At 41.8% G+C, this 21,726-nt stretch overlaps 6 protein-coding genes and 1 long non-coding RNA gene across 15 annotated transcripts in view; 5 read left to right on the top strand and 2 right to left on the bottom strand.

Annotated features, from left to right (window-relative positions):
* The window catches only part of LOC135339650 (uncharacterized), a 30,152-nt gene extending 25,534 nt beyond the window's left edge, over positions 1-4,618 (top strand). For all 5 annotated transcript variants that reach the window (XM_064535862.1, XM_064535864.1, XM_064535863.1 and 2 more), the window contains 6 exons: positions 852-3,019; positions 3,073-3,328; positions 3,413-3,529; positions 3,679-3,786; positions 3,899-4,239; positions 4,409-4,618. In XM_064535862.1, coding sequence (XP_064391932.1) covers positions 852-3,019; positions 3,073-3,328; positions 3,413-3,529; positions 3,679-3,786; positions 3,899-4,239; positions 4,409-4,417 — 2,999 coding nt within the window. In that variant the 3' untranslated portion in view covers positions 4,418-4,618. The remainder of the gene's footprint in view (positions 1-851; positions 3,020-3,072; positions 3,329-3,412; positions 3,530-3,678; positions 3,787-3,898; positions 4,240-4,408) is intronic.
* LOC135339652 (serine/threonine-protein phosphatase 6 regulatory ankyrin repeat subunit B-like) overlaps positions 1-21,726 on the top strand; it is a gene marked incomplete in the record, with an annotated part of 1,209,744 nt that overhangs the window by 895,610 nt on the left and 292,408 nt on the right.
* LOC135339817 (protein/nucleic acid deglycase 2-like) lies at positions 7,730-9,536 on the top strand. The gene is made up of 5 exons (XM_064536098.1): positions 7,730-7,871; positions 7,934-8,071; positions 8,888-9,099; positions 9,254-9,296; positions 9,363-9,536. The coding sequence occupies exons 1-5, from the start codon at positions 7,818-7,820 to the stop codon at positions 9,438-9,440; spliced, it is 525 nt and encodes a 174-aa protein (XP_064392168.1). The 5' UTR covers positions 7,730-7,817; the 3' UTR covers positions 9,441-9,536.
* Positions 9,462-10,197, bottom strand: LOC135339835 (coiled-coil domain-containing protein 86-like). The gene is made up of 4 exons (XM_064536118.1): positions 10,037-10,197; positions 9,836-9,965; positions 9,701-9,775; positions 9,462-9,638 (listed from the first exon to the last, which is right to left on the bottom strand). The coding sequence occupies exons 1-4, from the start codon at positions 10,123-10,125 to the stop codon at positions 9,573-9,575; spliced, it is 360 nt and encodes a 119-aa protein (XP_064392188.1). The 5' UTR covers positions 10,126-10,197; the 3' UTR covers positions 9,462-9,572.
* Positions 10,261-12,826, top strand: LOC135339810 (transmembrane protein 17B-like). The gene is made up of 4 exons (XM_064536087.1): positions 10,261-10,453; positions 10,644-10,747; positions 11,209-11,322; positions 12,485-12,826. Exons 1-4 carry the CDS (start codon positions 10,330-10,332, stop codon positions 12,728-12,730), a joined length of 588 nt encoding a protein of 195 aa, XP_064392157.1. The 5' UTR covers positions 10,261-10,329; the 3' UTR covers positions 12,731-12,826.
* On the bottom strand, positions 14,063-17,987 carry LOC135339842 (uncharacterized). Its single transcript, XR_010396055.1, has 4 exons — positions 17,826-17,987; positions 16,335-16,461; positions 15,502-15,628; positions 14,063-15,056 (listed from the first exon to the last, which is right to left on the bottom strand). It is a non-coding gene; the product is annotated as an uncharacterized LOC135339842 (long non-coding RNA).
* LOC135339735 (structure-specific endonuclease subunit SLX1 homolog) lies at positions 18,100-21,709 on the top strand. Of its 5 annotated transcripts, none has more exons than XM_064535991.1 (6): positions 18,100-18,428; positions 18,618-18,669; positions 18,725-18,879; positions 19,305-19,503; positions 21,096-21,263; positions 21,569-21,709. In XM_064535991.1, the coding sequence occupies exons 1-6, from the start codon at positions 18,115-18,117 to the stop codon at positions 21,674-21,676; spliced, it is 996 nt and encodes a 331-aa protein (XP_064392061.1). In that variant the 5' UTR covers positions 18,100-18,114; the 3' UTR covers positions 21,677-21,709. The 5 variants fall into 5 exon arrangements, with proteins under 5 accessions (XP_064392061.1, XP_064392059.1, XP_064392058.1 ...); XM_064535989.1 differs by having other exon boundaries at positions 21,099-21,320; positions 21,569-21,708; XM_064535988.1 differs by having other exon boundaries at positions 21,096-21,320; positions 21,569-21,708.

Below are 21,726 nucleotides of genomic sequence, written 5' to 3'. Positions count from 1 at the left end.
TATTAGATTGGCATGACCGACGAATGGCTTGACACAAAATCCAATGCTGAAAGCACTGCAAAACAGCCCCACCCCCATTACTGCTGCAAAGAAATAGCCCCACCCTACTTACTGCTGCAAAGAAACAGCCCCACCCCACTACTCAGTGTATTTCATACTGCTGCTCGAACAGCCCTCCACTATCCTCGGCTTCACAACCAAGCCAAAGAAGCTCGCCTCTACACTGCTGCAAAACAGCTCAAGCCCCCAGCAAAAAGAGCCGCTTCTAGTGCTATGGTGAAGCAGAATTGACATGCATCACAACGAGGACTAGGTCTAGGAACACAGAATCTTCCACAAAATGAACCTTGGACAATTTTAAAACCTGCATGGTTGCAAAGAAACTCCAGTAGTGCCTGCATGGCTGGACTTACTTTGATAGTATAATTTTATGTCATTACCAAAAACAGAACAGTTACTTCTCATTGTTTTATAATACAATCTACAAAAAATCTACAAAAAACATGTTTGAAAAACACAAAATAATGAACGGTTGTTGTGAACATGAAAATTACAGGTTTATATGAGAATTTATAGGTTAATATAAACCCTGTACTGACCAATCAGATTGCTGGATTCTGGGCTACTAGTAACTAATACTTGTTATCTCATGATACAATAATTGTCTGCTTAATTTAATTGTCTGTCTAATGCCGGAGGGGCATTTTGCGGTCAGTGCATTATGATGCATATTGCACTTGGCTAGCAATGGGATATAAAATTATTATGCTACATGATCTGGTTTATAGCTCGATCATGTCTTGCCTTGAGCATTCACTGCTGCATATAATTATACATACACAATTTCACAGTTGCCGAAGAACAGCAGCGATATCTCAAGATACTCAAGGATCTAATGACAGCTGCAGACACCATTGACCTTCGCTACTTGAAACTTTTTCTTGTTGGCCCACCATTTGTGGGAAAGACAACTACTTTAAACCGTCTGCTAAAAATATTTGAGAATATTCATTCAGCAGGAGACAAATCGAACATTCAAAGTACATTACTCGCTAACTGTATTCAAGCATTTGCTTTTGTTGGTGACGACACAGCAGAATGGCTATCTTCCGATACCATTGACGGTGAAGCAAAAATGTTGTTCAACTATTTTTGTGGAAACAAACTTGCATCTGAGGAACCGCTGGACACACCCCTCAGTGAGCAACTAAGTGAAGAAAACCCCAAACCTGCCAGAACAATTCAACCTCATGATCGCACGCAAATATCCATAGAGAACAGTATTTCACGAGTTGATGAAGTTGAGACTTTGGATGACGAAACAAAGGCTTGCAGAATTATTGATGTTGTCAGCCGATTCCAAAATTTGATCAAAAGTGGAGAATATTCTAACCTTTTCAATGCTTTGGGGACATTTTTGAATATTAATGATATTGGTGGTCAGCCAGGTTTTTTAGAAATGCTCCCAGCCTTGAGCACTGGTCCAGCCATGTATCTCATCTTCTTAGACTTGAGCAAAGAGCTAAACAAGCCGTACAAAATCCCTTTCAGTCGCGATGACACAACCATCACTCCTTATGACGCTATACACACAGTCAAAGACACAGTGTCTCAAATCCTTTCTTCCATCAGTAGCATACATAGTAACCCTCAAGTGACCTCATCATTGAAGACCGATAAAGTTGTTGGGCTTAACAAGAAGCTTGAATCATTCTTACAAGTTAGTCCATTGGCTGCGTTGATAGGCACTCACAAAGATAAGCTAGAAAATCCAAAAGAGGAGATCGAGGAAAAAAGCCAAGATTTAAAGGACATTGTACGCAAGTTTTCTAAAATAATAATTCGTCCTGGAACTACTACATGTAGTTCACTGTTTACCGTGGACAACTACACTGGAACTGAGCTCTCGGACATAGCCCCTCTTCGTAAATTGTTAAGTGAAATCTTTCAAACACATTTTAAGAACACTTCGTTACCGATTAGACCAAAATGGCTTTTATTTGGACTCATTCTCCGAAGGGAATACAAGATTGCCACTATTGAAGATTGTCTAGAGTTAGGGAAGAAGCTTGAAATGGATGAAACTGAAACGAGATTTTGTCTGCGGTATCTTCACGACTGCATTGGAACTGTCATGCATTACACAAGCGTTTCAAATGATAAGGAAAAGTGGCTCAAGAATCGTGTGATCTGCTCTCCTCAAGTAATCTTCGATAGCATCAGTCAGCTGGTTGTTCCTTCTTTGCGTGTACTTCATTCTGAAGGTCATGTCATTGAGTATGAGCGAGAAGAGTTTATTAAAAAGGGGCAATATTCAGCTGAAGCCATCGAAATGTATTGCAAAACTGCACAAGTTAGCAAAAAGTTGGAAAACAACGAACTTATCCCAGCCAAGGTTCTTATTTCACTTCTTCAACATCTTAACCTTCTCTCTGAAATTGTTCACAAAGATGTAAATGATCCAAGCAAATCTCGAATCACCTATTTAATGCCGGCTATTTTGGAGTGTGCTTCTAAAGACGAGCTGACCAACCCACCTCCACAAGATGCCAACAACCCAGAGCCATTGCTCATCACATTCAGCTGTGGTTACGTTCCAACAGGAGCTTTTTGTGGTCTGATCACTCGACTAGTTTCTCGAGGCCCTCATGGAATCCTTGGTTTGACGTGGGAGTTAGTAGAAGATGGTGTCAAGCGAAATTGTGTATCTTTTCGAGTCGCCAAATCAAATAGGCTAACTCTACTAGCACACGATCAATGCTACGAAATTCGAGTTGTTCGCCATCCTGGTCGCATGTCTCTCCATGACCTTTGTACCTATGTTCTCTCAGTGATGCTCTACACCCTCAAAAGCCTTTACCCACATTTGGTTCCTCAAATTGCCTTCCAATGTCCTTGCCCTGGTCACAAGTCAAGCCGAGATAAATTGTGTGTTCTCACGAAAGAGATATGGGTACAATTTCTTTGTGATAGTAAGCCGATTACTCCAACGAAATACCAACAAGTTTGGTTGGGTAAGGTAGGTTATTTATATTTTAATGTTGTTGTGTTTCATATTTCACATTAATGCAGATTGTTTCTATTGGTCAGAGTGCTAGCTTAGGAGTGCTCCGGTTCAAGAAGGGACAGTCTCTGGAGAGATTCTCTTTCAATTGGAGCAAAGTGGGAATTGACGACACACAACCTCCAACAACTCATCACTGCAAGCCCAACTATCTGACTTTTCGGAGTGTGAGTGAGGAGGACCTGGACTACTACCAATGTGAGGTGAAGGAGGCTGGGAAAGTGGTCCTCACCATCTACAGAGCTCTCTACAAAGATGCGCTCAGTAAGTTTACGATGTGCCGACCTTTTTGCTTCTTACCAATCACTTACATGTATTATAACTAACACTTAAATTTTCACATTACAGCTTCAGTAGTGAGTGAATCATTAATAAGAGAATGCTCAGGAGCAGCTGGTCAAAAGAGAATACTGTCGGCTGGGGAGACGTCAAGTGCAAAACGCACACAGTTAATATCTCCTCAAGGTATGTTGTTTAGTGTCCTGATCATTAGAATAATTTATAGAGTTTCTGTAGTCTCATGAATCAGCCGCCGTTCCTTTGGATATGATCATGAGTGTATTATTCTTACCAATCACTTACATGTATTAAACACTTAAATTTTCGCATTACAGCTTCAGTAGTGAGTGAAACAGAATGCTTAGGAGTAGCTGGTCAGAAGAGAATACTGTCAGCTGGGGAGACGTCCTGTGCAAAACGCACACAGTTAATATCTCCTCCAGGTGTGTTGCTTGGTGTCCTGATTATTAGGATGTTGGTGAATTTTGTTACTATAGCATATTCAAATGTTGGAATATGATCATGTGTGAGTGTATTATTGCACCATAACTGTAGGATCATCTGCTCAACCAGTGGGTACAACTCGTCAACAGCTGATGGACGAATATCAGCTCAGTACAACCCATATTAACCGTGAAATACAACAGGAAGATGTACCCTTTTTGGCTCTCTGTTTTGACAACGTGGAATTCTATGTCGATGCTATGAAATTAACCCCTGGCGAGCAAAGTGATGTCCGATTGAAAAGAATTGAAAGTAACCACCTAGCTATGATCGAGTGTTTGAAAATCTGGAAAAAACGGAAGCTCTCACAAGCGACATTCAGGGTCCTTCTGGAGATGTTAGTAAAGCTGAAGAAAGAGGCGATTGCTGACCAAGTCTGTCAGTATTTGAAGGTGAGTGCATGTCTGTATGTCAAGCTATTATTAGCGGTATTTGAATGCCACTGAGTTTGTCAGTGTGCGGCCTACTATATACTATTATGTCATCCTACACATATGCCAGTCATTAATAACTCACTGATGTGTACGATTAGCCGCCCACTAACATTACCTCCATGCACAGGAGCTATGAGGAGGCGTACGTAATACAGCACTCCATGGACTGTAGAGATGTCAGAACAGAACCCTCAGATCAGTTTATCACTATTGTGTGTATACATTGTGTTTTGCACATAAAGTGTTTAAAAACAATTAAGTATTTATCTGTATCTCTGTGTGATTGTCTTACTTATTGGATTTCCCCTGTGCATGGTATACCTCATTCGTTGATTGATATACTTCACACGTGCATGCCTATAATTAATAGCATTCTCACCTATAGTGTACAGTACCTCGTATCTGTTGATCATGTATAGATCTACGTACAATATCTCAATACACTACATTTTACAACGTGTAACAGAACAATGTCAATGTGATACTGAAACAGAAATAATATACATGTTTTATAACTACACACACAGAGAAAGCATTTGTTACAAGTCAGTGCAGTTCTCTTAGCAACGAGTTCTTGCTAGCTGATGATGGCCCACAAGTTGAGCAACTCTTTCCACTTTCTTGGGTTCTGTTTGGTTGACAACTCTTACGAGTAACGAAGGAGAAGACATGAGTGCATGGGTGGAATATCTTGTGCAGAGGAGGTTCTCAGAGTATGGTGTCTCCGTTGGTTATGGGGTGGCTGTTAATTTGAGCGTCATAAAACGTCTTATTTGTTGTCGGTTCTGTACTGTGTTCTGAAATTTGAGTTGTGCATGGTGGTCCTTGTACGTAACTAGCTATAGAGGAGAATGTGGGTTATATTTTTTTTTGTCTGTATACGGGATGAATTAAGAATGGCTGCTGCAAGAGTTGGTATTCTAGTTAAGTTCAATTCTATATAAGTGAGCACCACCATGCACAAAATTAAGTTGTAGATTTAGATCTATCATCTGTCTCTCTGCATTTGTGGTATATACCCCCTGCTGAGGTTCAGAGAAGAGAGAATGACCACATTCAGAGGGGAAGACCTATCTCTCCAAGAGAAGGGTCTGCCCAATTCAACAAAGTTGAAAATACAGTTAACATACAATGTCACTGCTCAGGTAATAACCATGTTACTGCACTGTGATTTTTATACATGTATCATGGGTACTAAAAGTTAAAACTAGGGCTTGGATTGAATTGTCTAATGACTTTCAGTGAGTATTATAGCTATAAGTTGATGAGTAGCAGTAGAACGAGCCAGTCAAAACTCTTTTTAGCCTGCAACTGCATGTGGTTTCCCAATGTCATGTACCTCTCCGTGCAGGATCTTGATGCCTCCCCTGGTTTCAATTTTGCTCAAGACTATTGGCGTTGCCATAGGAACCAACATTTTTTGACCTTGGTGAGGGAGATGTGTCAGAATGGGAAGACAGTGGCGGCCATTTGTCATGGTCCCTGAATGTTTGTGTCAGCTGGTATACACAAGGGGAAACTGGCTTTATCAAAGATGGTGTCATCAACGCAGGATGCATTGACTGCATGCAATGTACATTGTGTATAATTACATCTTGCAAATTGACCCAATTATCTTGCAGCTCTAACATTTAATTGTCCCACTTACACCACGTACACGTGGTTACTTCAAATCGCTCCAAACCGCATGCATTAATTCTCAGCAAGATCCAAGGACCAAAAGATCATGTCGGGGTTACTATAGAGCTGGAACAGTGACTTTAACCTGTAGCTATATGTATACACCTACCCGAAACTTGGCTGATGTAGATCTACATTTGCAGTACTGTAATTATATATATATATAGCTGCATGCATGTATTGCGGTACAATTGTTTCAGTGTGCGCATGCATGGTTTTGAAGTATAGTGCATGTTTTATTGCTATGCAGAGCTGAAATCAATTGTAGAATACACCAAAATAATGTTGATTGATAATCATGTGGACACATGCTGTAATTGATAGCTTGAAGCTAGCTAGGATTTTCAGCTTCATGATCAGCAAGAAAACCTTTAAAACACGTAATAATAGCAAGAGCGTATGAAGAGAAGAGGGCATGCAACTCACTATTAGTCCAACGTGCGAGCAAAACTGCATTCAATTGCAATCTATTTATAGCTATCTGCATGCACATGTATATTATTCACAAAATCAGAAATAGATATTATTAAATGGATGGAAGTCAATCCATGTACAGACAGGACCAAACAACTGCATGTATATGCACGTTGTGAAGTTAATACACTATCTAATTTCTCTGCCATGCCTATGCATATTATGTTAATATATTTGTTTAAGCTCTAATAGCAGGTGAATTGATCACTACTATCAGGAGCATATTCAGTGCTCCTGCTACTATATACATGCACAATAATCACTGCTTGCAAATGTTCAAGTCCAGCTATAAATCAATAGCTTCAGGAAAACTTTACCACCATCCTTTGCCATGCACACGAAACTTTCTTAAACCGTTTATTGATACAAGTACAATATGACCCTTGACAACACTCTCCTGGATTGCACGTACTTAGACAGCTGTTTATATAACCACTGCTGTTGGAGTACAAAGCTTGCCGAACTTTTTTCCAGTAATTGTCAGTTTTTGGATTTTTATAACCATTTGGACCGCCATTATGGATTCGAGCAATATCTTCATTAGTTGGGCGATGACCAAGCCTTTTAGCTGTAGCGTACCTCTTCATGTAGCTCCTGATAACATCTTCGGAATATCTCTCACTCCCAACGCCCCAGACATTTTGAAAGCTTCGACCACCACTGCGTAGGCTTGGGTTGAATTGAACAGCATCATCGTAGTAGGGCTTGCGAATTTGGTATGGGCCCAAAGCTTTGTTGCTAAATTGTTTGTCACCAATTGCACAATTATCTCCACCGGACTCCACATGTTGTATAGCATTTAAAAGCCGTTGGTTGATTTGCTGGGCTTCAACTCCGAGCAAAAACTGAAAGCATGCAAGAGCGAGGGAAAAAATGATGAGATATTTCATTTTTGGTTCAATCGATGTTGTTCCAGAGACTCAATGAATCCAGTTGACTAGTCACTTATTTCTGACACTATTGCAAAAACAATATCATATTCTACAACAGAAATTGAGCTTCTTAAATACCTAACGACCAGCATGTAGCTATGTAGTAGAAATACCCGTGCAGTAACAAAACGGATACACTCACAAGTGAAAGTAACAACAATGCCACCATCTAATAGAAACTCATACATGTTATATATTTACATGTATCCAATCCATCACACACCTGATAGACTATAAATATAGATGTCCATCACACACCTATAATTATATATGTTTTTACTTGCAATCATGATCAGATTAATAGTTGAAACTGTTTGGGAATCGCCTTTGTTTCCAAAACTCAAAAACAAAGCAACCTGTAAAAATCAATCAACAGGAACTGGGGAATAAAGATAAATGTGATAATAATGTATTTGTGTATTTGATAATCTTTACCCAATGAATTAAGAAATGGCTGCTGTAAGAGTTGGTATTTTTGTGGAGTTCAATTATGAGGCTATTGAAGTGAGCACACCACAGAAAAATAGATGTATGTATCCTCTAATGTTTTCCCCATCTCTCTGCAGTTGTGGTACCCCCTACTGAGATTCAGAGAGGAGGGAATGACCACATTCACCATCGGACCTGAAGAAGGGAAAACCTATCTCTCCAAGAAGGGTCTGCCCAACAAAGCTGATAAGTCCATTGACAATGTCACGGCTCAGGTAAATTCCGTAATGACCATGTTTAAATTATTATACTAGGCTGTGAAATTTATCTAGTGTTTGTGGGTTGTATGTGTTTGTATGCGTGCATGTAAACTAAATAAGGGCTTGGATTGTCTACAGGGTTTTGCAGAATTCTTGCAACAGGGCTAAACAGACACAGCGATGACTTCCATATATGGAAGTCAACTGCTGACTTATAATAATTATTATTATTATGCAATGGTCATCCTGAAATGTTGATGAGACAGGAGCTGACAAAAGAAATTGCCAGAGGAGATTTGGTTAATAATAATTATAAGACCTTCTGTCTTCACGCTTATCAATATCAGCCAATACCACTGTTTGGAGGGTGTTTCGTTTATCAACCTTATGAATGCTTACAACCTTATCAGCTGATGCTCTCTGGACATCTTTCAATTCAAATAATTATACACATACCAGGATGTCATACAGGATTTTGAATTAGAGGGGATTTTGAAAAGTCACCAGAACATTTAAAAAAAGGTCAACAGTTATTTCAATACCCTGCCGGCTATGGACACTCAGTCTTACGACTGAGTACCTGAATGCAAATTTTAGGGAGGGGGGGGGGAAGAGGGGGATAATCATATATCCCTATAATTATGCTGCATATACAATACATGTATATACACAAAATACAAAATTTTATAGTCAGCAGTTGACTTCCATATATGGAAGTCATTGCAGTGTCTGTTTAGCCCTGTTGCAAGAATTCTGCAAAACCGAGTAGCAGTAAGTCAGTAAAAACTCTTTAGCCTGCTATTGGTTTCCTATTTGTACCTCTCCCTACAGGATCTTGATGTCTTGATCATCCCTGGAGGGTTTGCTCCAGACTATTGGCGTAGGGACCAACGTTTCCTAACCTTGGTGAGGGATGTGTACCAGAGTGGGAAGACAGTGGCGGCCATTTGTCATGGTCCCTGGATGTTTGTATCAGCTGGTATACTCAAGGGGAAACGGGTCACCTGTTTCTGCTCCATCAAAGATGATGTCATCAATGCAGGGTGACTGCAATGTACATTGTATAATTATGCATGTCCTATTAATTGACCTAATTTTTCCTGTAGCACTAGCCATTAATTGTCCCACTTACACCACCCCGGCACACACACACACACACACACACACACACACACACACACACACACACACACACAGAGCCGAGTACGAGGACACTTCAGTGGTGGTGGATGGTAACATGGTACGTAGGTTCACACATGATGTCATTGCATGTGCTACAGTATTAACACTTTTGTCTCTTGTGCAGATAACGTCGAGGATCCCCGCCGACCTCCCAGACTTTTGTAAAGCCATTCTAGCTCATGTTAAGCAGACAACAAAGTGACTCAACAATTAACTTATTAGCTTGAACCAAAATGCTGTTTTTCACAAATTCCATGCATTGCTTGATTGGTGATATTAAACACATTTGGTTTCAATGCATACACACATTAAAAAAAGCTATATAGAAAGAGTCTCATCGTTTTTGTATTGATCTCATCTGCTTCTTATTCAGTCTCTTTAGCTTGGCAGAATTAGTGATCTGTGCAGGGGATCAACAATTACACCAACCAACACACATTGTATGGTATAAGCTTTACAAACCTGTTGTACGATTTCTCCTTTCTTCTCATTATCTAACTTTCGCTGTCGTTTATCCTCAATCCTCTTTCTCCGCACCTACCGAGAGGTGAAAAACATCTATATTATATATATATACAGCAAGTCACTGCATCGTACCTCTTTCTCCTTTTTTGCTCCCTCCTTCAGATCATGCTCTCTCTCTTTCATGGCCTTCCGTTCGGCCCGCTCCACGAGACGTCTTTTCCAGGAGCTCCGCATACCAGGGGCAGCTATTATTGATCCACTCCTGTATAGGGCCAGGGGAGGGGGCCGGGGAGGGGGGTTGATGGGCATGTTTGTAGACAACCGCTTACTTACTTCTCTCCTGGTTCCCTCCATATTCTCCGAGACTTGGACTTCCCCTGGATACCCTCTGGTCTCTTCACAGCTTGTACAGACGATGGCATCTTTTCACTGCTCTCAGTTTTGCTTTAATATGTGACACGTGGATAAGGTCGTCACAGTTACAAATAAAATCTTTCTCAGACCGATGAAATTGACGACCTCTACATGTAGCATGATTCTTACTTTTTACGGTGACGACCTTATCCACGTGGTCGCTGTTGTTATGGGCACAAATAGGACACCATCTCCTGCTTGCTGTGTGTCCTATGTCTACTGTCACTGAGCTGTTCACTAGGTCAGGGGTCCGTCAGAGAGTGGGGGGAGTATCAGAGCATCCTGTCAGGACGAACAGCGACTACAACAGGCTCAGATCCATCAACCTACTACCAGGTACGTACCACCACAGTCTGTGATGATAAAGTCAATCAGTTACTAGCTAGCTAACTGTGTCTACTGCCATGATGTACGACATATTAGTATGGGTCCCTCACATGCACACACAACCATAAACTAACTATTTGTTCATTGCACCCAGCCAGCCCCTCCCCCCTAAACATCCTGCATCATTTCATTGCCTCAGGTGCTGACATTGTGATCTTCCTGCCTCTGCAGATGAGCCTCTATTTCAATGCTTTCTACTCTCCACTCTGGCTGGTTACCTTGGTGGTGACACTGCAGACCAAGGTGCACAAGCAGGGGAGCATGCTTATAGTGTGTGTGTGTGTGTGTGTGTGTGTGTGTGTGTGTGTGTGTGTGTGTGTGTGTGTGTGTGTGTGTGTGTGTGTGTGTGTGTGTGTGTGTGTGTGTGTGTGTGTGTGTGTGTGTGTGTGTGTGTGTGTGTGTGTGTGTGTGTGTGTGTGTGTGTGTGTGTGTGTGTGTGTGTGTGTGTGTGTGTGTGTGTGTGTGTGTGTGTGTGTGTGTGTGTGTGTGTGTGTGTGTGTGTGTGTGTGTGTGTGTGTGTGTGTGTGTGTGTGTGTGAGCATAATAAGCAGAGTATGCTATAGTAGGGCATTGCATGAATACCAATTATGGGATCCTTCTATGTATGCTATAGCAAATGTAGTTTGATAGGTATCAGCTAGATGGTTACCCATTATTAATCATGCCCCTTTACTTATTCTTTCCTCTCTCTCCCTATAATTCAGTATGCTGTGCTGGCCACCCACTATCAGTTTGCCACCATACTCATCTATATTGTCATGGTCATCGTCGAGACAGCCAGGCTTTACCTCGGTTACCAAGGAAACCTCAGGGAGAAGGTTGGCATAATGTTTTGCACTCTTGCTACATTGCTTTCATTTCCCACAACTTAAGTTTGGACTGCCTTATTTTGACAAGAAAACATGCATATTGTAGCTTAAAGGGAGACCTATTTTGTAGTCTAGCTGACACAAAGTTTCGTCCCTAAATTGCTTCTTTGTACTTTTAGTTAGACCCTTGTCAAAACTTTACTGGGTATGTCTGGATTGTCATTCAGCAGCACTTAGTGTATGTAGTTTGATGTACCCATGGCGGCAATTCGTCCATCCCCCGGGCAATGTGTAATAGGGCATGAAAGGGAGTAAGTGTTCGATGCACTCCTTGTTCCGCACTAGTAGCCAAGGCACTTCCAGTGGTCAGTTCTCAGTGTGGGTCATCCAGTCACAGGTCAAACTGTTGGTGTAACTAAGTACTGAACTAAGTACTGTCTGTATACATGCAGTTAATGACTCCACTATTAGTGATATTGCTACATATCCTTATAGGATGGTGGGGGTGTTGAAGGTGAGACTGATAAAGGAATGTTATTCATGGGGACACAAAATGGCTTCACAAAACAGCCCCACTTGATGTTGTGAACTGTGTATGCATGTTGGACTAGGAAAATGAAACAGGGAAGATGCCTTAACAGGGACAATGCCTTATTTGGGAGGTGCAATTAGTTAGGTATTTCAGTGTAGGCCTTGCTAACTGGTATGTGTGGACATACTGCTATTAAGTGTTTTTTAACTAGTTTCTTCAGAACTAATTACCCTCCAATGTTCCGTATGTGGTGAAGAGTCATCAACACATAAATTGCCACCGACCTTACTCACGCTCTACACCATACCCTAACTTGGTAGGCATGAGATATCGTGTTTTGGTTGTATCTTAATTAACCAAAATAAATCAGCCCCCATAATTGTAACTTTGAATGGTTGCTCCAATTTCAATGGTACAAACATTTTTGAGTAGGCTCTGACACATGTACGAAGTTCTCTATCTATAACTAGAGTTGTGATTAAGTTAAACTCTCTAAACTTTTGACTGGGCCTAAATTGTCCCTTCTTTTTGTGCATGGTGTACACGTTGTTTGAATCAAGCCCCCTAGTAATTTATTACAATATCTGCCTGTAATACTGAACTGTTACTGTGTGCTAATGTCTCGTCCTGTTCGTGTAGATACCTGAGTTGACTGGTTTCTGGCTGCTGACTCTCCTACAGACTCCTCTCACTCTCTACCTCCTGGTCAACATGGACGCGGTGATCCTGCCCCTAGAGAGAGCTGTCAACATCGTACTCTTGCTGTTCCTATTAGCACAGCTTCTGTTGGGCCTCAGGGCATTGCAACTCATGGTCAAAGCCCAAGCTGTCAAGTTCCATCTGAGCCAGTTTAGCTCGCTAAGAGATGAGACAGTGACAAACTGACTAACTCTTAGGTACGTTGTGTTAGTATATCCTCTCATTTCAAATCCACCTTTCTTTGATTCTGTTATTATTGCCAAAAAACATTTGTTGCATAAATTTGCGAATTAATTTGTTGATACCATACATTTTAATAGTGGGATGTTGCCCTCAAACACTATTCAAAGATATGCAAAACCATAGCGACCCCATTGTTTACTACAAAGTGCACAGTACCCTAGAAGCGCTGAGATTCAAATTTTTGAGTGCCCTCAAAGAGTCCAGTTTAGACAGACAACCCTCGAAGGCTGTGAGGTGGCCTTATCTTAAGAGGCTGATAAGGAAGTTAAGTGGATCTGCCCAGAGGGCACACTCTTGTGGCCCCATTTTGGGGAGGATAACAGACTGTTCAAATCTGGGGGGGCTATGAATATCATTGACAGGGAGTAATTAGACGATAATCGCAATATTGAGCACTGATAATGATGGGAATGTGTTCAGTTCTGTGGGTGTACCCTGCCGGCGAGAGGGGCCTGCATTCCGAGGCTTATCTCTGTCTTATGATCGAGGGTGTGTGTGTGTTCCAGATGACTGGCTGTCTGATAGGAAGGAGTGTTCCAGGGGGTGTTCTAGTGTTTTTTCTGAGGCACTCTGTCTTGTGATCGAGGGTGTGTGTGTTCCAGATGACTGGCTATCTGATAGGAAGGAGTGTTCCAGGGGGTGTTCTAGTGTTTTTTCTGAGACACTCTGTCTTATCGAGGGTGTGTGTGTGTGTTCCAGATGACTGGCTGTCTGAGTTGAAGAGGGTGTTCTAGTGTTTTCTCTGAGGCACCAGTGTCAACATGGAAACCAATTGATAAACATTTCCTAGTGTATGTTGGTGAAGTCCTTATCTAAGTCGTAGATCATATAGATACTATAATTTTGTAGTATCTATGCGTAGATGCTTTGGGCCCGTTGGACAGCTGTCAAATGTTGATGATAACTAGCCTGAGGCCACCCAATGTCTGTACGGTGACCGTCTCCCACTCTTTCTCCAGAACACCCCTCTCACTTGAACGGCTTTCGTTGTTCCCCTATTGCCAGAGGCATGTGCTGTTTCCGGAATGCTCTCAGCTGTGACTTCACGTGTTTGTACAGTAATTAGGTTTAATTTGCGCGCGTCACCAAGACTTCAGCGCAGCCTTACATTTACCTACCTATCTGTAGTAGTCTGCATTCCAAGCCCTCTCCCATACCACTAGCCGAGTTCCTAGCCAAGTTGTCTCTAAAATAATGCTATATAGCAACTTTGTTCTATTAAAGAAAAATCGGCCTGGGACCGAGGCTACCATACCACATGCAATCTCATGTTAATTCAAGCTCTGTAATGATAAGTGGATTAAAATCATCGATTGCACAAAGATTAAAAACACGTTGAAATATGATTGTCTGCTGACAAAAACATCTATTAATAATCATGTATATAATCGTATAAGACATTGTAAACTACGTGACATAAGTGATCACACAGTACAGGGTGAGCTTTGCAAGGACACTCAATAAAGAGTTCGTTCTTGTCTTGGCTCTAGTTCAAGTGAGAGGGGTTGGTTGGTTGGTTCGATCGGGCTGCCGTCTTAAAGGGGAGGGGAGATGAATGAAGTGATTGTTGCCATAGTTCATGTATAAGTGATTTCGTGGCTTTAAGTATAAAAGTGATATAAGTTTTGAAGTGAAGATTGCCGAAGGGGAATAAGTGATATCGCCAAAGCTTTCCAGAAGTGATTTTCTTGCCATAAGTGATATGTTGTTAGTCTCTGAATAAGTGATAGGTTGCCAGAGGAAGTGATTTTAAGGTTAGATAAATGATACAGTTGCTATGAAGAGATAGATTGGATACGAATAAGTGATCATGTTGATGCAATAAGTGATTAAGTTGACTAAGCGATTAAGTTGTCAGACTGTTTTATAAGTGATTAGGTTGACTTCAAGCGATATAAGCTACCATTAAAGTGACGTATTGCGAAGGGGGTTTGGTCTATAAGTGGTAAAGTTGCCATCAAGTGATTGCGTTGACTAAGTAATATACGGCTGCCACAAGTGATGAGTTGAGTTGCATGCCCGTAAGTGGCTCGGTTTGCGATCCTTAAGAAAACAAATTGTTAAAGTGATCCAGTTGCTAATTATTAAGTGATCCAGTTGCATTAAGTAATCCTCCAGTTGCAAACTGTTTAGGTATTCCAAGTGATATTCGGTTGATAAAAGTGATTCACTCAAGATTCGAGTTGCCGTCGAAAAGTCTATATTTGGAGTGCTTCGTGTTTCCATGGTCACAGTTGCAGCAGCTATTGCCGGCACCCCCACAGCAGACCTGCACAATACAAAGAGCGAAACTATAAAAAAAGATTAATTTAATTAAAAGGTGTTATTTTGAGGGAAATTTGTTTGTGGTTAAACACATTGTACAAATTAACGAGGGCCCCATCCCCCATCCCACTATGTCATGGTTGGTGAAGCATGAAGTGTTAGGGCTGGTCAATAAAGGGAACATAGCTTCACCTCTGGCCTCACTCCCCCAAGGCCACACTAGCAAACAAACCCACACAAACATGCACACAGGGGGGTGACATCCTAGTGCTTAATGTGGCTTCATGCAGACTATGGCAGCACACCTCTTAGGATAGGTAAGCAATGCTCTAAGATGTGGCCACTCTTTAAATTCAAAGCACAAAACAAAGGTAGACCACATATATGCCTTGTCAAAACTACACTTAGTGTTATCAGCTCATGCATCAGAGAAAGCAGCCATAACTCACCACTTATGTCCAGGCTATCCAGACTTCCCACGGTGTGTGCTGGTGGGGACCAATGCTGTTGCTATGGCCTGCCTCTTTGAATTTGCATCCTATTTTGCCCACACAAATCCCCATGGTGCAAATGAGGCTGCAGGGTAGAGAAATACAATTATGATTATAGGTTGCATGAGTAGTGATATAGATTGTGAAATATGCAGCATATTATAACACATCATGCATTGCCACCCTTCCTTAATCCCTAATTCTCATGCAGTGAACACAGAAGTCTTACAGTGTCTGATTATAAGATCAGCTGAAAAGAAAAGCTTACAGCTGAGTGACCCTGTCAAGTTTAAATTCAAATTAAACCTTTGAGTGCAATTCAAAAAAGATTCCTGTTTATACAAGTGCCTTCTATGGTTTGAATGCTAGCCCCTTTCCTGTTGTTTTTCCCACCCCCCTGAACTACAGAGCTTTTGCATTTGATCTCTCACATCTGCTCATGTTTCATTAGACAGGCATGAATATCATCAAGTGGGCTAGAGTTATGATAAGGCCAGAGGCACTAGTGCAGCAATCCGCCCCCTTTTCTGCAACTCAGTAGTAAACAGAGGTTTCTGAAGCATATCAATTACAAGAGGTTGAAATCTTATACTCTCTGCTACAGCTGATTTTGCAAGATGATCTCCCAAACATAATTAAGCCTGCATGCAAAAACTGCAAATAAAAAAGCTAATGTACTGACTAGCTCAGATGTAGCAATATGCATGGCCATGCAAAAATAATTATCTTATATACGCACGTTTTGTACAGCATGCATGCAGCAAATAATAATGCCAAGAGCATGGACTCACTTTGCAAAGTTGGTGGAGCTGGGATCCACCACCACTCTCTCTTCTGACACAACAGGTCTCTCTTGAATCTTCTCTTGCAACAACCAGCAGACACACTCAGACAGTCACACAGCACAGAGCAGAAATGCTGTGCAGGAGAGAACAAAGCCAAGTCGATGAGATTTTGTCGAAGAGAACAGTTTGGTATACTAAGTCAGTCAGTTAGCAACTCTGAATAGTGTGAGAGTTCCTAGCTTATATAGAGGGCAGGATGCCTAGCAATGGCAGTTAGCAGGAATGTGTAGGCTGTGTATGAGGCAGCCCAAGCCAACCAAGTGGAACAAGGGATGTGGTTCAGTGCACTTGTTTGATCTCGACCAATCGAGTAATTGAATGATTTGCTCCTCTCCTACATGCAAACCCATCACCACTTGACAGTGTGGCACAGCTGACTGTCCCTCTAGTCTACCCACAAAGGTATTTAGTCAGACGCATGCATCCAATAATGTATTAATATGGTCAAAGGCCTCACTAGAAATCATAAATTAATTGGTTGAGCAGTGACGGCTTCTGGGAGAACATCCTGTGCAAACGTCTCTAAGGATCTATAACAATAATTTATCGGCTTTTAAAGTTTGACCTCCTGCACGTCAGTGAACTGCTATTACTTTTAACGGCAATTCAGAGAATATAAAATGGAATGCACGCTGTTAAATGCAAACCGAGTGTATAAGGATGTGGCTAGACCTACCTACACACCAGGGGAAAGCTACTGGTACTGAACCCTATTCATACTAGCAAACAAACTCCTAGAGCTGCAGCACAGGTTCCCATGTAGGATGGACTTACTCTACATACCTTGAAGCACCACAAAATTGATTTTAAAAGCTAAGGTCAAATTTAAATAATGAATTAATTGATGGGACAATCACTCAATACGTACCGTATAGCGTGTATATTTTGATGGTATAAATGTAGCATGTACCGCGAACATTTATATCCACAAATTTAATATCGCATGCATGCATGCTGCAGAAAGGCTGCTATTCCAAAATCCGCGAAAACCTTTTTAACGGTCATTCTGCGAAAGTTTATACCCTCGAAATATACCCACTACAGGATAAATTGCTTATAAGTTCTAGCCAGCAACTAAGCAGCTATGTAACATAGTTGCTTATAGCTGCTGAGTGTATAATTATAATGCTACACATGTATAGTAGCAATTATAGAGGTATTTTACAGATTAATGATTCACACTAGATTGTATTGAACAACATCGACCTACACTACTATAATTATACAAGTTAAAACCACAACACAAGTTTCAAATTTCATATTTGCTTTGAGCCCTACCCACACAACACAGCAGTGCAGCCACTCATCTCAGAGCTTATTATTATTGCACTATTACATCATTAGCTGCACATTGCCAGAGCATTACACAAAAATGCAGACCAGAAAACATTCAACCAAATGCACATCAAATTCAAATATCCATTCAAACATACACACCTTGCATGCTGCAGACTGCAGGTTGAGGTGCAGAGCTGGCTAGCTGCAGCCTGGAGGAGGTTGGAGGAGGCCCACTGGAGCGTCCCAGGTGGATGGAAGAAGGTGTCGCTCAGCTAAATTGCAGCTTGTTGCTCCTTTTTATGCACCCATCCTCCCCTCTCTGCGCTACTTGGGTGCTACACTAATTAAGCGAAAAACAAGCTCCTTCAAAATTTTCTTTAAGCAAGAATAGAAACGGATCATCCAATCGATTTGTAACTTATAGACAGCTTGATATGAGTATTCTAGTATGTCGATTTCTACCAAATCTGTAAATTCTGTAAACTTATTCACACTGCTGCAAGATGAGATGGAGGATAGCGATCCCTCTGTAGACACTGGATCCTCATCAGATGAAACGGAGTGCTCAGATACGACGGACCCTGACTCTCACATTCATACCAAAGGAGAGTTTTTCGGCTGTTATCTTCTGGTCTCAAAGAATGAGAAGTTCAAGGGTCGGACGTACATTGGTTTCACAGTGGACCCCAACAGGCGAATCAAACAGCACAACGGGGGACACCACATGGGCGGGGCTAGACGTACGAGCGGCAAGGGACCGTGGTAACCTACCGTATTGCTTAATACTATCGTACCTGTGCTTAGTCTGGCGGGCCATACCTAATATTTCGGGGGCAAAATTTCCCACGCCCCACACCCCCCTGAGAAAAGGTATGGCTCCCAGACTAACCCGTATTATAGTTGTCCTTTACTGTATCTTAAATGCCTATTGATTATGCACTCCATTTGTAGGGAGATGGTTCTGATAATTCATGGATTTCCGAGTGATATCGCTGCTCTTAGGGTGAGCTGCATAACGTCGTGGATGCATTATCAAACACACAACTTTCTCTGTGCAGTTTGAGTGGGCGTGGCAACATCCTGCCAAGTCTCGTCGCCTCGGGAAGGGTGTGGTCAAGCGGAGATCAAAGGAGAGTCCGTTGCAGTTCCGGTTCCGAGTTGTCACGGAGATGCTCTCTGTGGGACCGTGGCATAGACTACCACTCACCATCAGGTAGGCAGTTACTATCTCTCCCCAGAGGAGGTACGACAACATCACGTGCGTGGACAAGGGAATTTCAATCAACACCAGCAAAAATTAGTGTGGGTGTGGTCTGCATGGTTATGGCCCCTCCCATCGTCTGCTTAATTGACATTCCATTGTCCACGCACATGGTGTTGTTGTACCTCCTCTAGTTTCCCCTTTTCTTCCCAACATCCCCACTTTTACCCTTTATAACCAGAGGAGGTCCGACACGCGTGCCTTGATTTAGCAATTAGCCTCAGCAATAACGTTGAGCGTGGGTGGATAATCGAGACATAATTCCGCCCACGCTCAACGTTATTGCAGAGGCTAATTGTTAAATTGAGGCACGCGTGTCGTACCTCCTCTGGTTATAACTCAGACAGGCCCTAAATCACGTTCTCACATTCTCACAGATGGTTAAAACAAGACTATGAGCTTCCTTTCCCTGTCACCAAGCAACCCCCAGTACACATGCCCATTGCCTACGGACTAGTGGACATCTCAAAGCCTGGGAAGACTCAACCTGCAGTTTGTTTGACCTCTGACCCTGAATCTAACGACAATAATGAAGAGAGCATTGAGTCTTGTGAAGTGTGTGGAAGCTCATCAAAAGTAAGTGTTGCTACACTAAGTGTTTATAACTTGGTGCGAGGATTGTGCCCAATTAAAATAAGCATTTTGTAGCCCTTTGAAAAGCCTATTTAGGCCAGACCAAAGTGATTTTTAGGGACTCGGTAAGCAGGTAAATAATTCAATCTGACAATGACAGTTATCTTTCACCTTGTATAAAAAGTATTGAACATTGGACGAAATAGTTACCGTATAGCGTGTATATATTTGATTTTCACTGATTAGGTATATTGTTTGCAAAAACCGCAAATGTTTATACCCACGAATTTAATATCGCATGCATGCATGCTGCAGAAAGCGCAAAAATTAAATCCTCGAAAACCTTTGTAACGGTCATTCCTTTGTACCCTTGAAATATACCTGCTATACGGTATTCATCATTGTAGTCTGTAGCAGTTGGGAGCTCTCCAAAGTTAGTCTACACTTCTTCTCAGCACAATAACACTTACTCAGTTTTTCTATTTAGAACAAATCCCACCCATTCGATCGCATGCTCAGGATGAGCCCCCCCCAGGCAGCAAATTTGAGACCTGGCCAGATCTGTGAAACAGATAATCAATTTGGTCTGGCCTTAATTATGTGTTCAAATCAGTGATTGCTTTCGGGTAGAAATCTTTCATTTTTGAAACGTGTGCTATATAATTATAGTGGGTGTTTTTTGAAATAGGCCAATTTCCGTAGCTGTCCCTATATAGTGAACTGAAGGTACACTGAAGTAGCGATACACTGCATGAACAAAACTACAGCAGTACACAGGTAAGTAACAAGACAGTGGAGATTGCACACAGCTAAGTGCTTATAACCTTAGTTACTATTGTGCTTCACAATTGAAAGATGCATTTTGTACCGCATTGAAAGTCTTATCTAATGATGCGTTTAGATCCGTGATAATTGCTTTCTGGTTGAAATTGTTCATCTTCTGAAAAATGTGTGGGGGTGGTTGCCCCTCCTCATTCCACAATACGATTTGTCAGTTATTCAACTTAGTACCTGATTGAGAAGCTTTGATTTTGTTTCACCAAATCAACTGTACCACATGACTAAATTGTTATTGGATTCCTTATTTAGGCATTAAGGCCACTTGTACATGTATGCATTAGGTGTATGCACTGGTATGGTCTGCTCACCATGGTGATGATGTATGTTTTCATGCGTGGGCGCATGTAAATGTTGTTCGTATGCTAAGAGCATTCACTCTACAGTTGGTTTAAGTTCTGTAAATGATGTTTTCTTGAAGACAAATCAATCGTTGGAGCATTAGCTGGATAGATTGAGTAGTAGCTATAGGTCACCATTTCGATGTACAATTTTTGTCCCAAACATTACTCTGCCTGTTAATAATCTGTTAAAAGAAGCACTTCTAGTGAGGCCACTAAGTGCCCCTCTCTGGCTTGCCTGGTCATATGACCTATTGACAGCTGTAGCCTGTTTGGCTGACTATGTGTAGATAGCCCCAATATGGACTGTAGCGGTTAGACTCCTAAGGCTGTGTGGGTGTACTTCACAGAGCTGTGATTAAAATGGATATAGTATCTCTTTTTGCTTTCAGTTGTACTAATTCTCTCCTCACCCAGCAGACCTCACCTGCTGGACCTGGCGTGAGCTGCTACCATTCAGGCTGCATGATGTGGGCCCATACCACCTGTCTGGGACCCACGCTGTGTGGTGGGGAGGGGAACCAGTTGTTACCCATTAGTGGAGATTGTCCTCGCTGTGGGCAACTGTTGCTATGGGGAGAGATGGTGAGACAATTGAAGTCCAGGCTGGCAACCAAGCCAACCAAGCCAACACACAAAAAGGTGTCTGATAAATTATAGCATTTGAGCGATTCCCTATTCCAGAGTTTTGTGCAGATTTTAAGAGGAAACTTCTGTACTTTTATGAATATTTGTTTTCTGGTGTGAATCCCAAACAGGGACAGCATATTCCAGTTTCGATCTCACAAGTGAGATGTAGAGTTGTCTTATTCCTACATGTACATGTCTGGTTGTTGGTATGACAACACTCTGTTTAATCGATCCTTTCCCTTTGCTCCACGTGCACACAGCAGGACCCTCCCTCACAACCACCACCTGCCAAGAGGAGAAAGACGAAGCACCCACCACCACAAGGGGAGGGGTCTCGAGATCACTGGACACACCTACTACATGTGTAGCTAGCTATTTTGAACTCTGGGACATTCATCATGTTATATTCATGTTGCTG

Source organism: Halichondria panicea, chromosome 8, assembly GCF_963675165.1.
Source record: "Halichondria panicea chromosome 8, odHalPani1.1, whole genome shotgun sequence".
Lineage (NCBI taxonomy): Eukaryota > Metazoa > Porifera > Demospongiae > Suberitida > Halichondriidae > Halichondria > Halichondria panicea.
The sequence above is the reverse complement of the archived record's forward strand: the minus strand, read 5'-3'. Positions and strand labels throughout refer to the sequence as shown.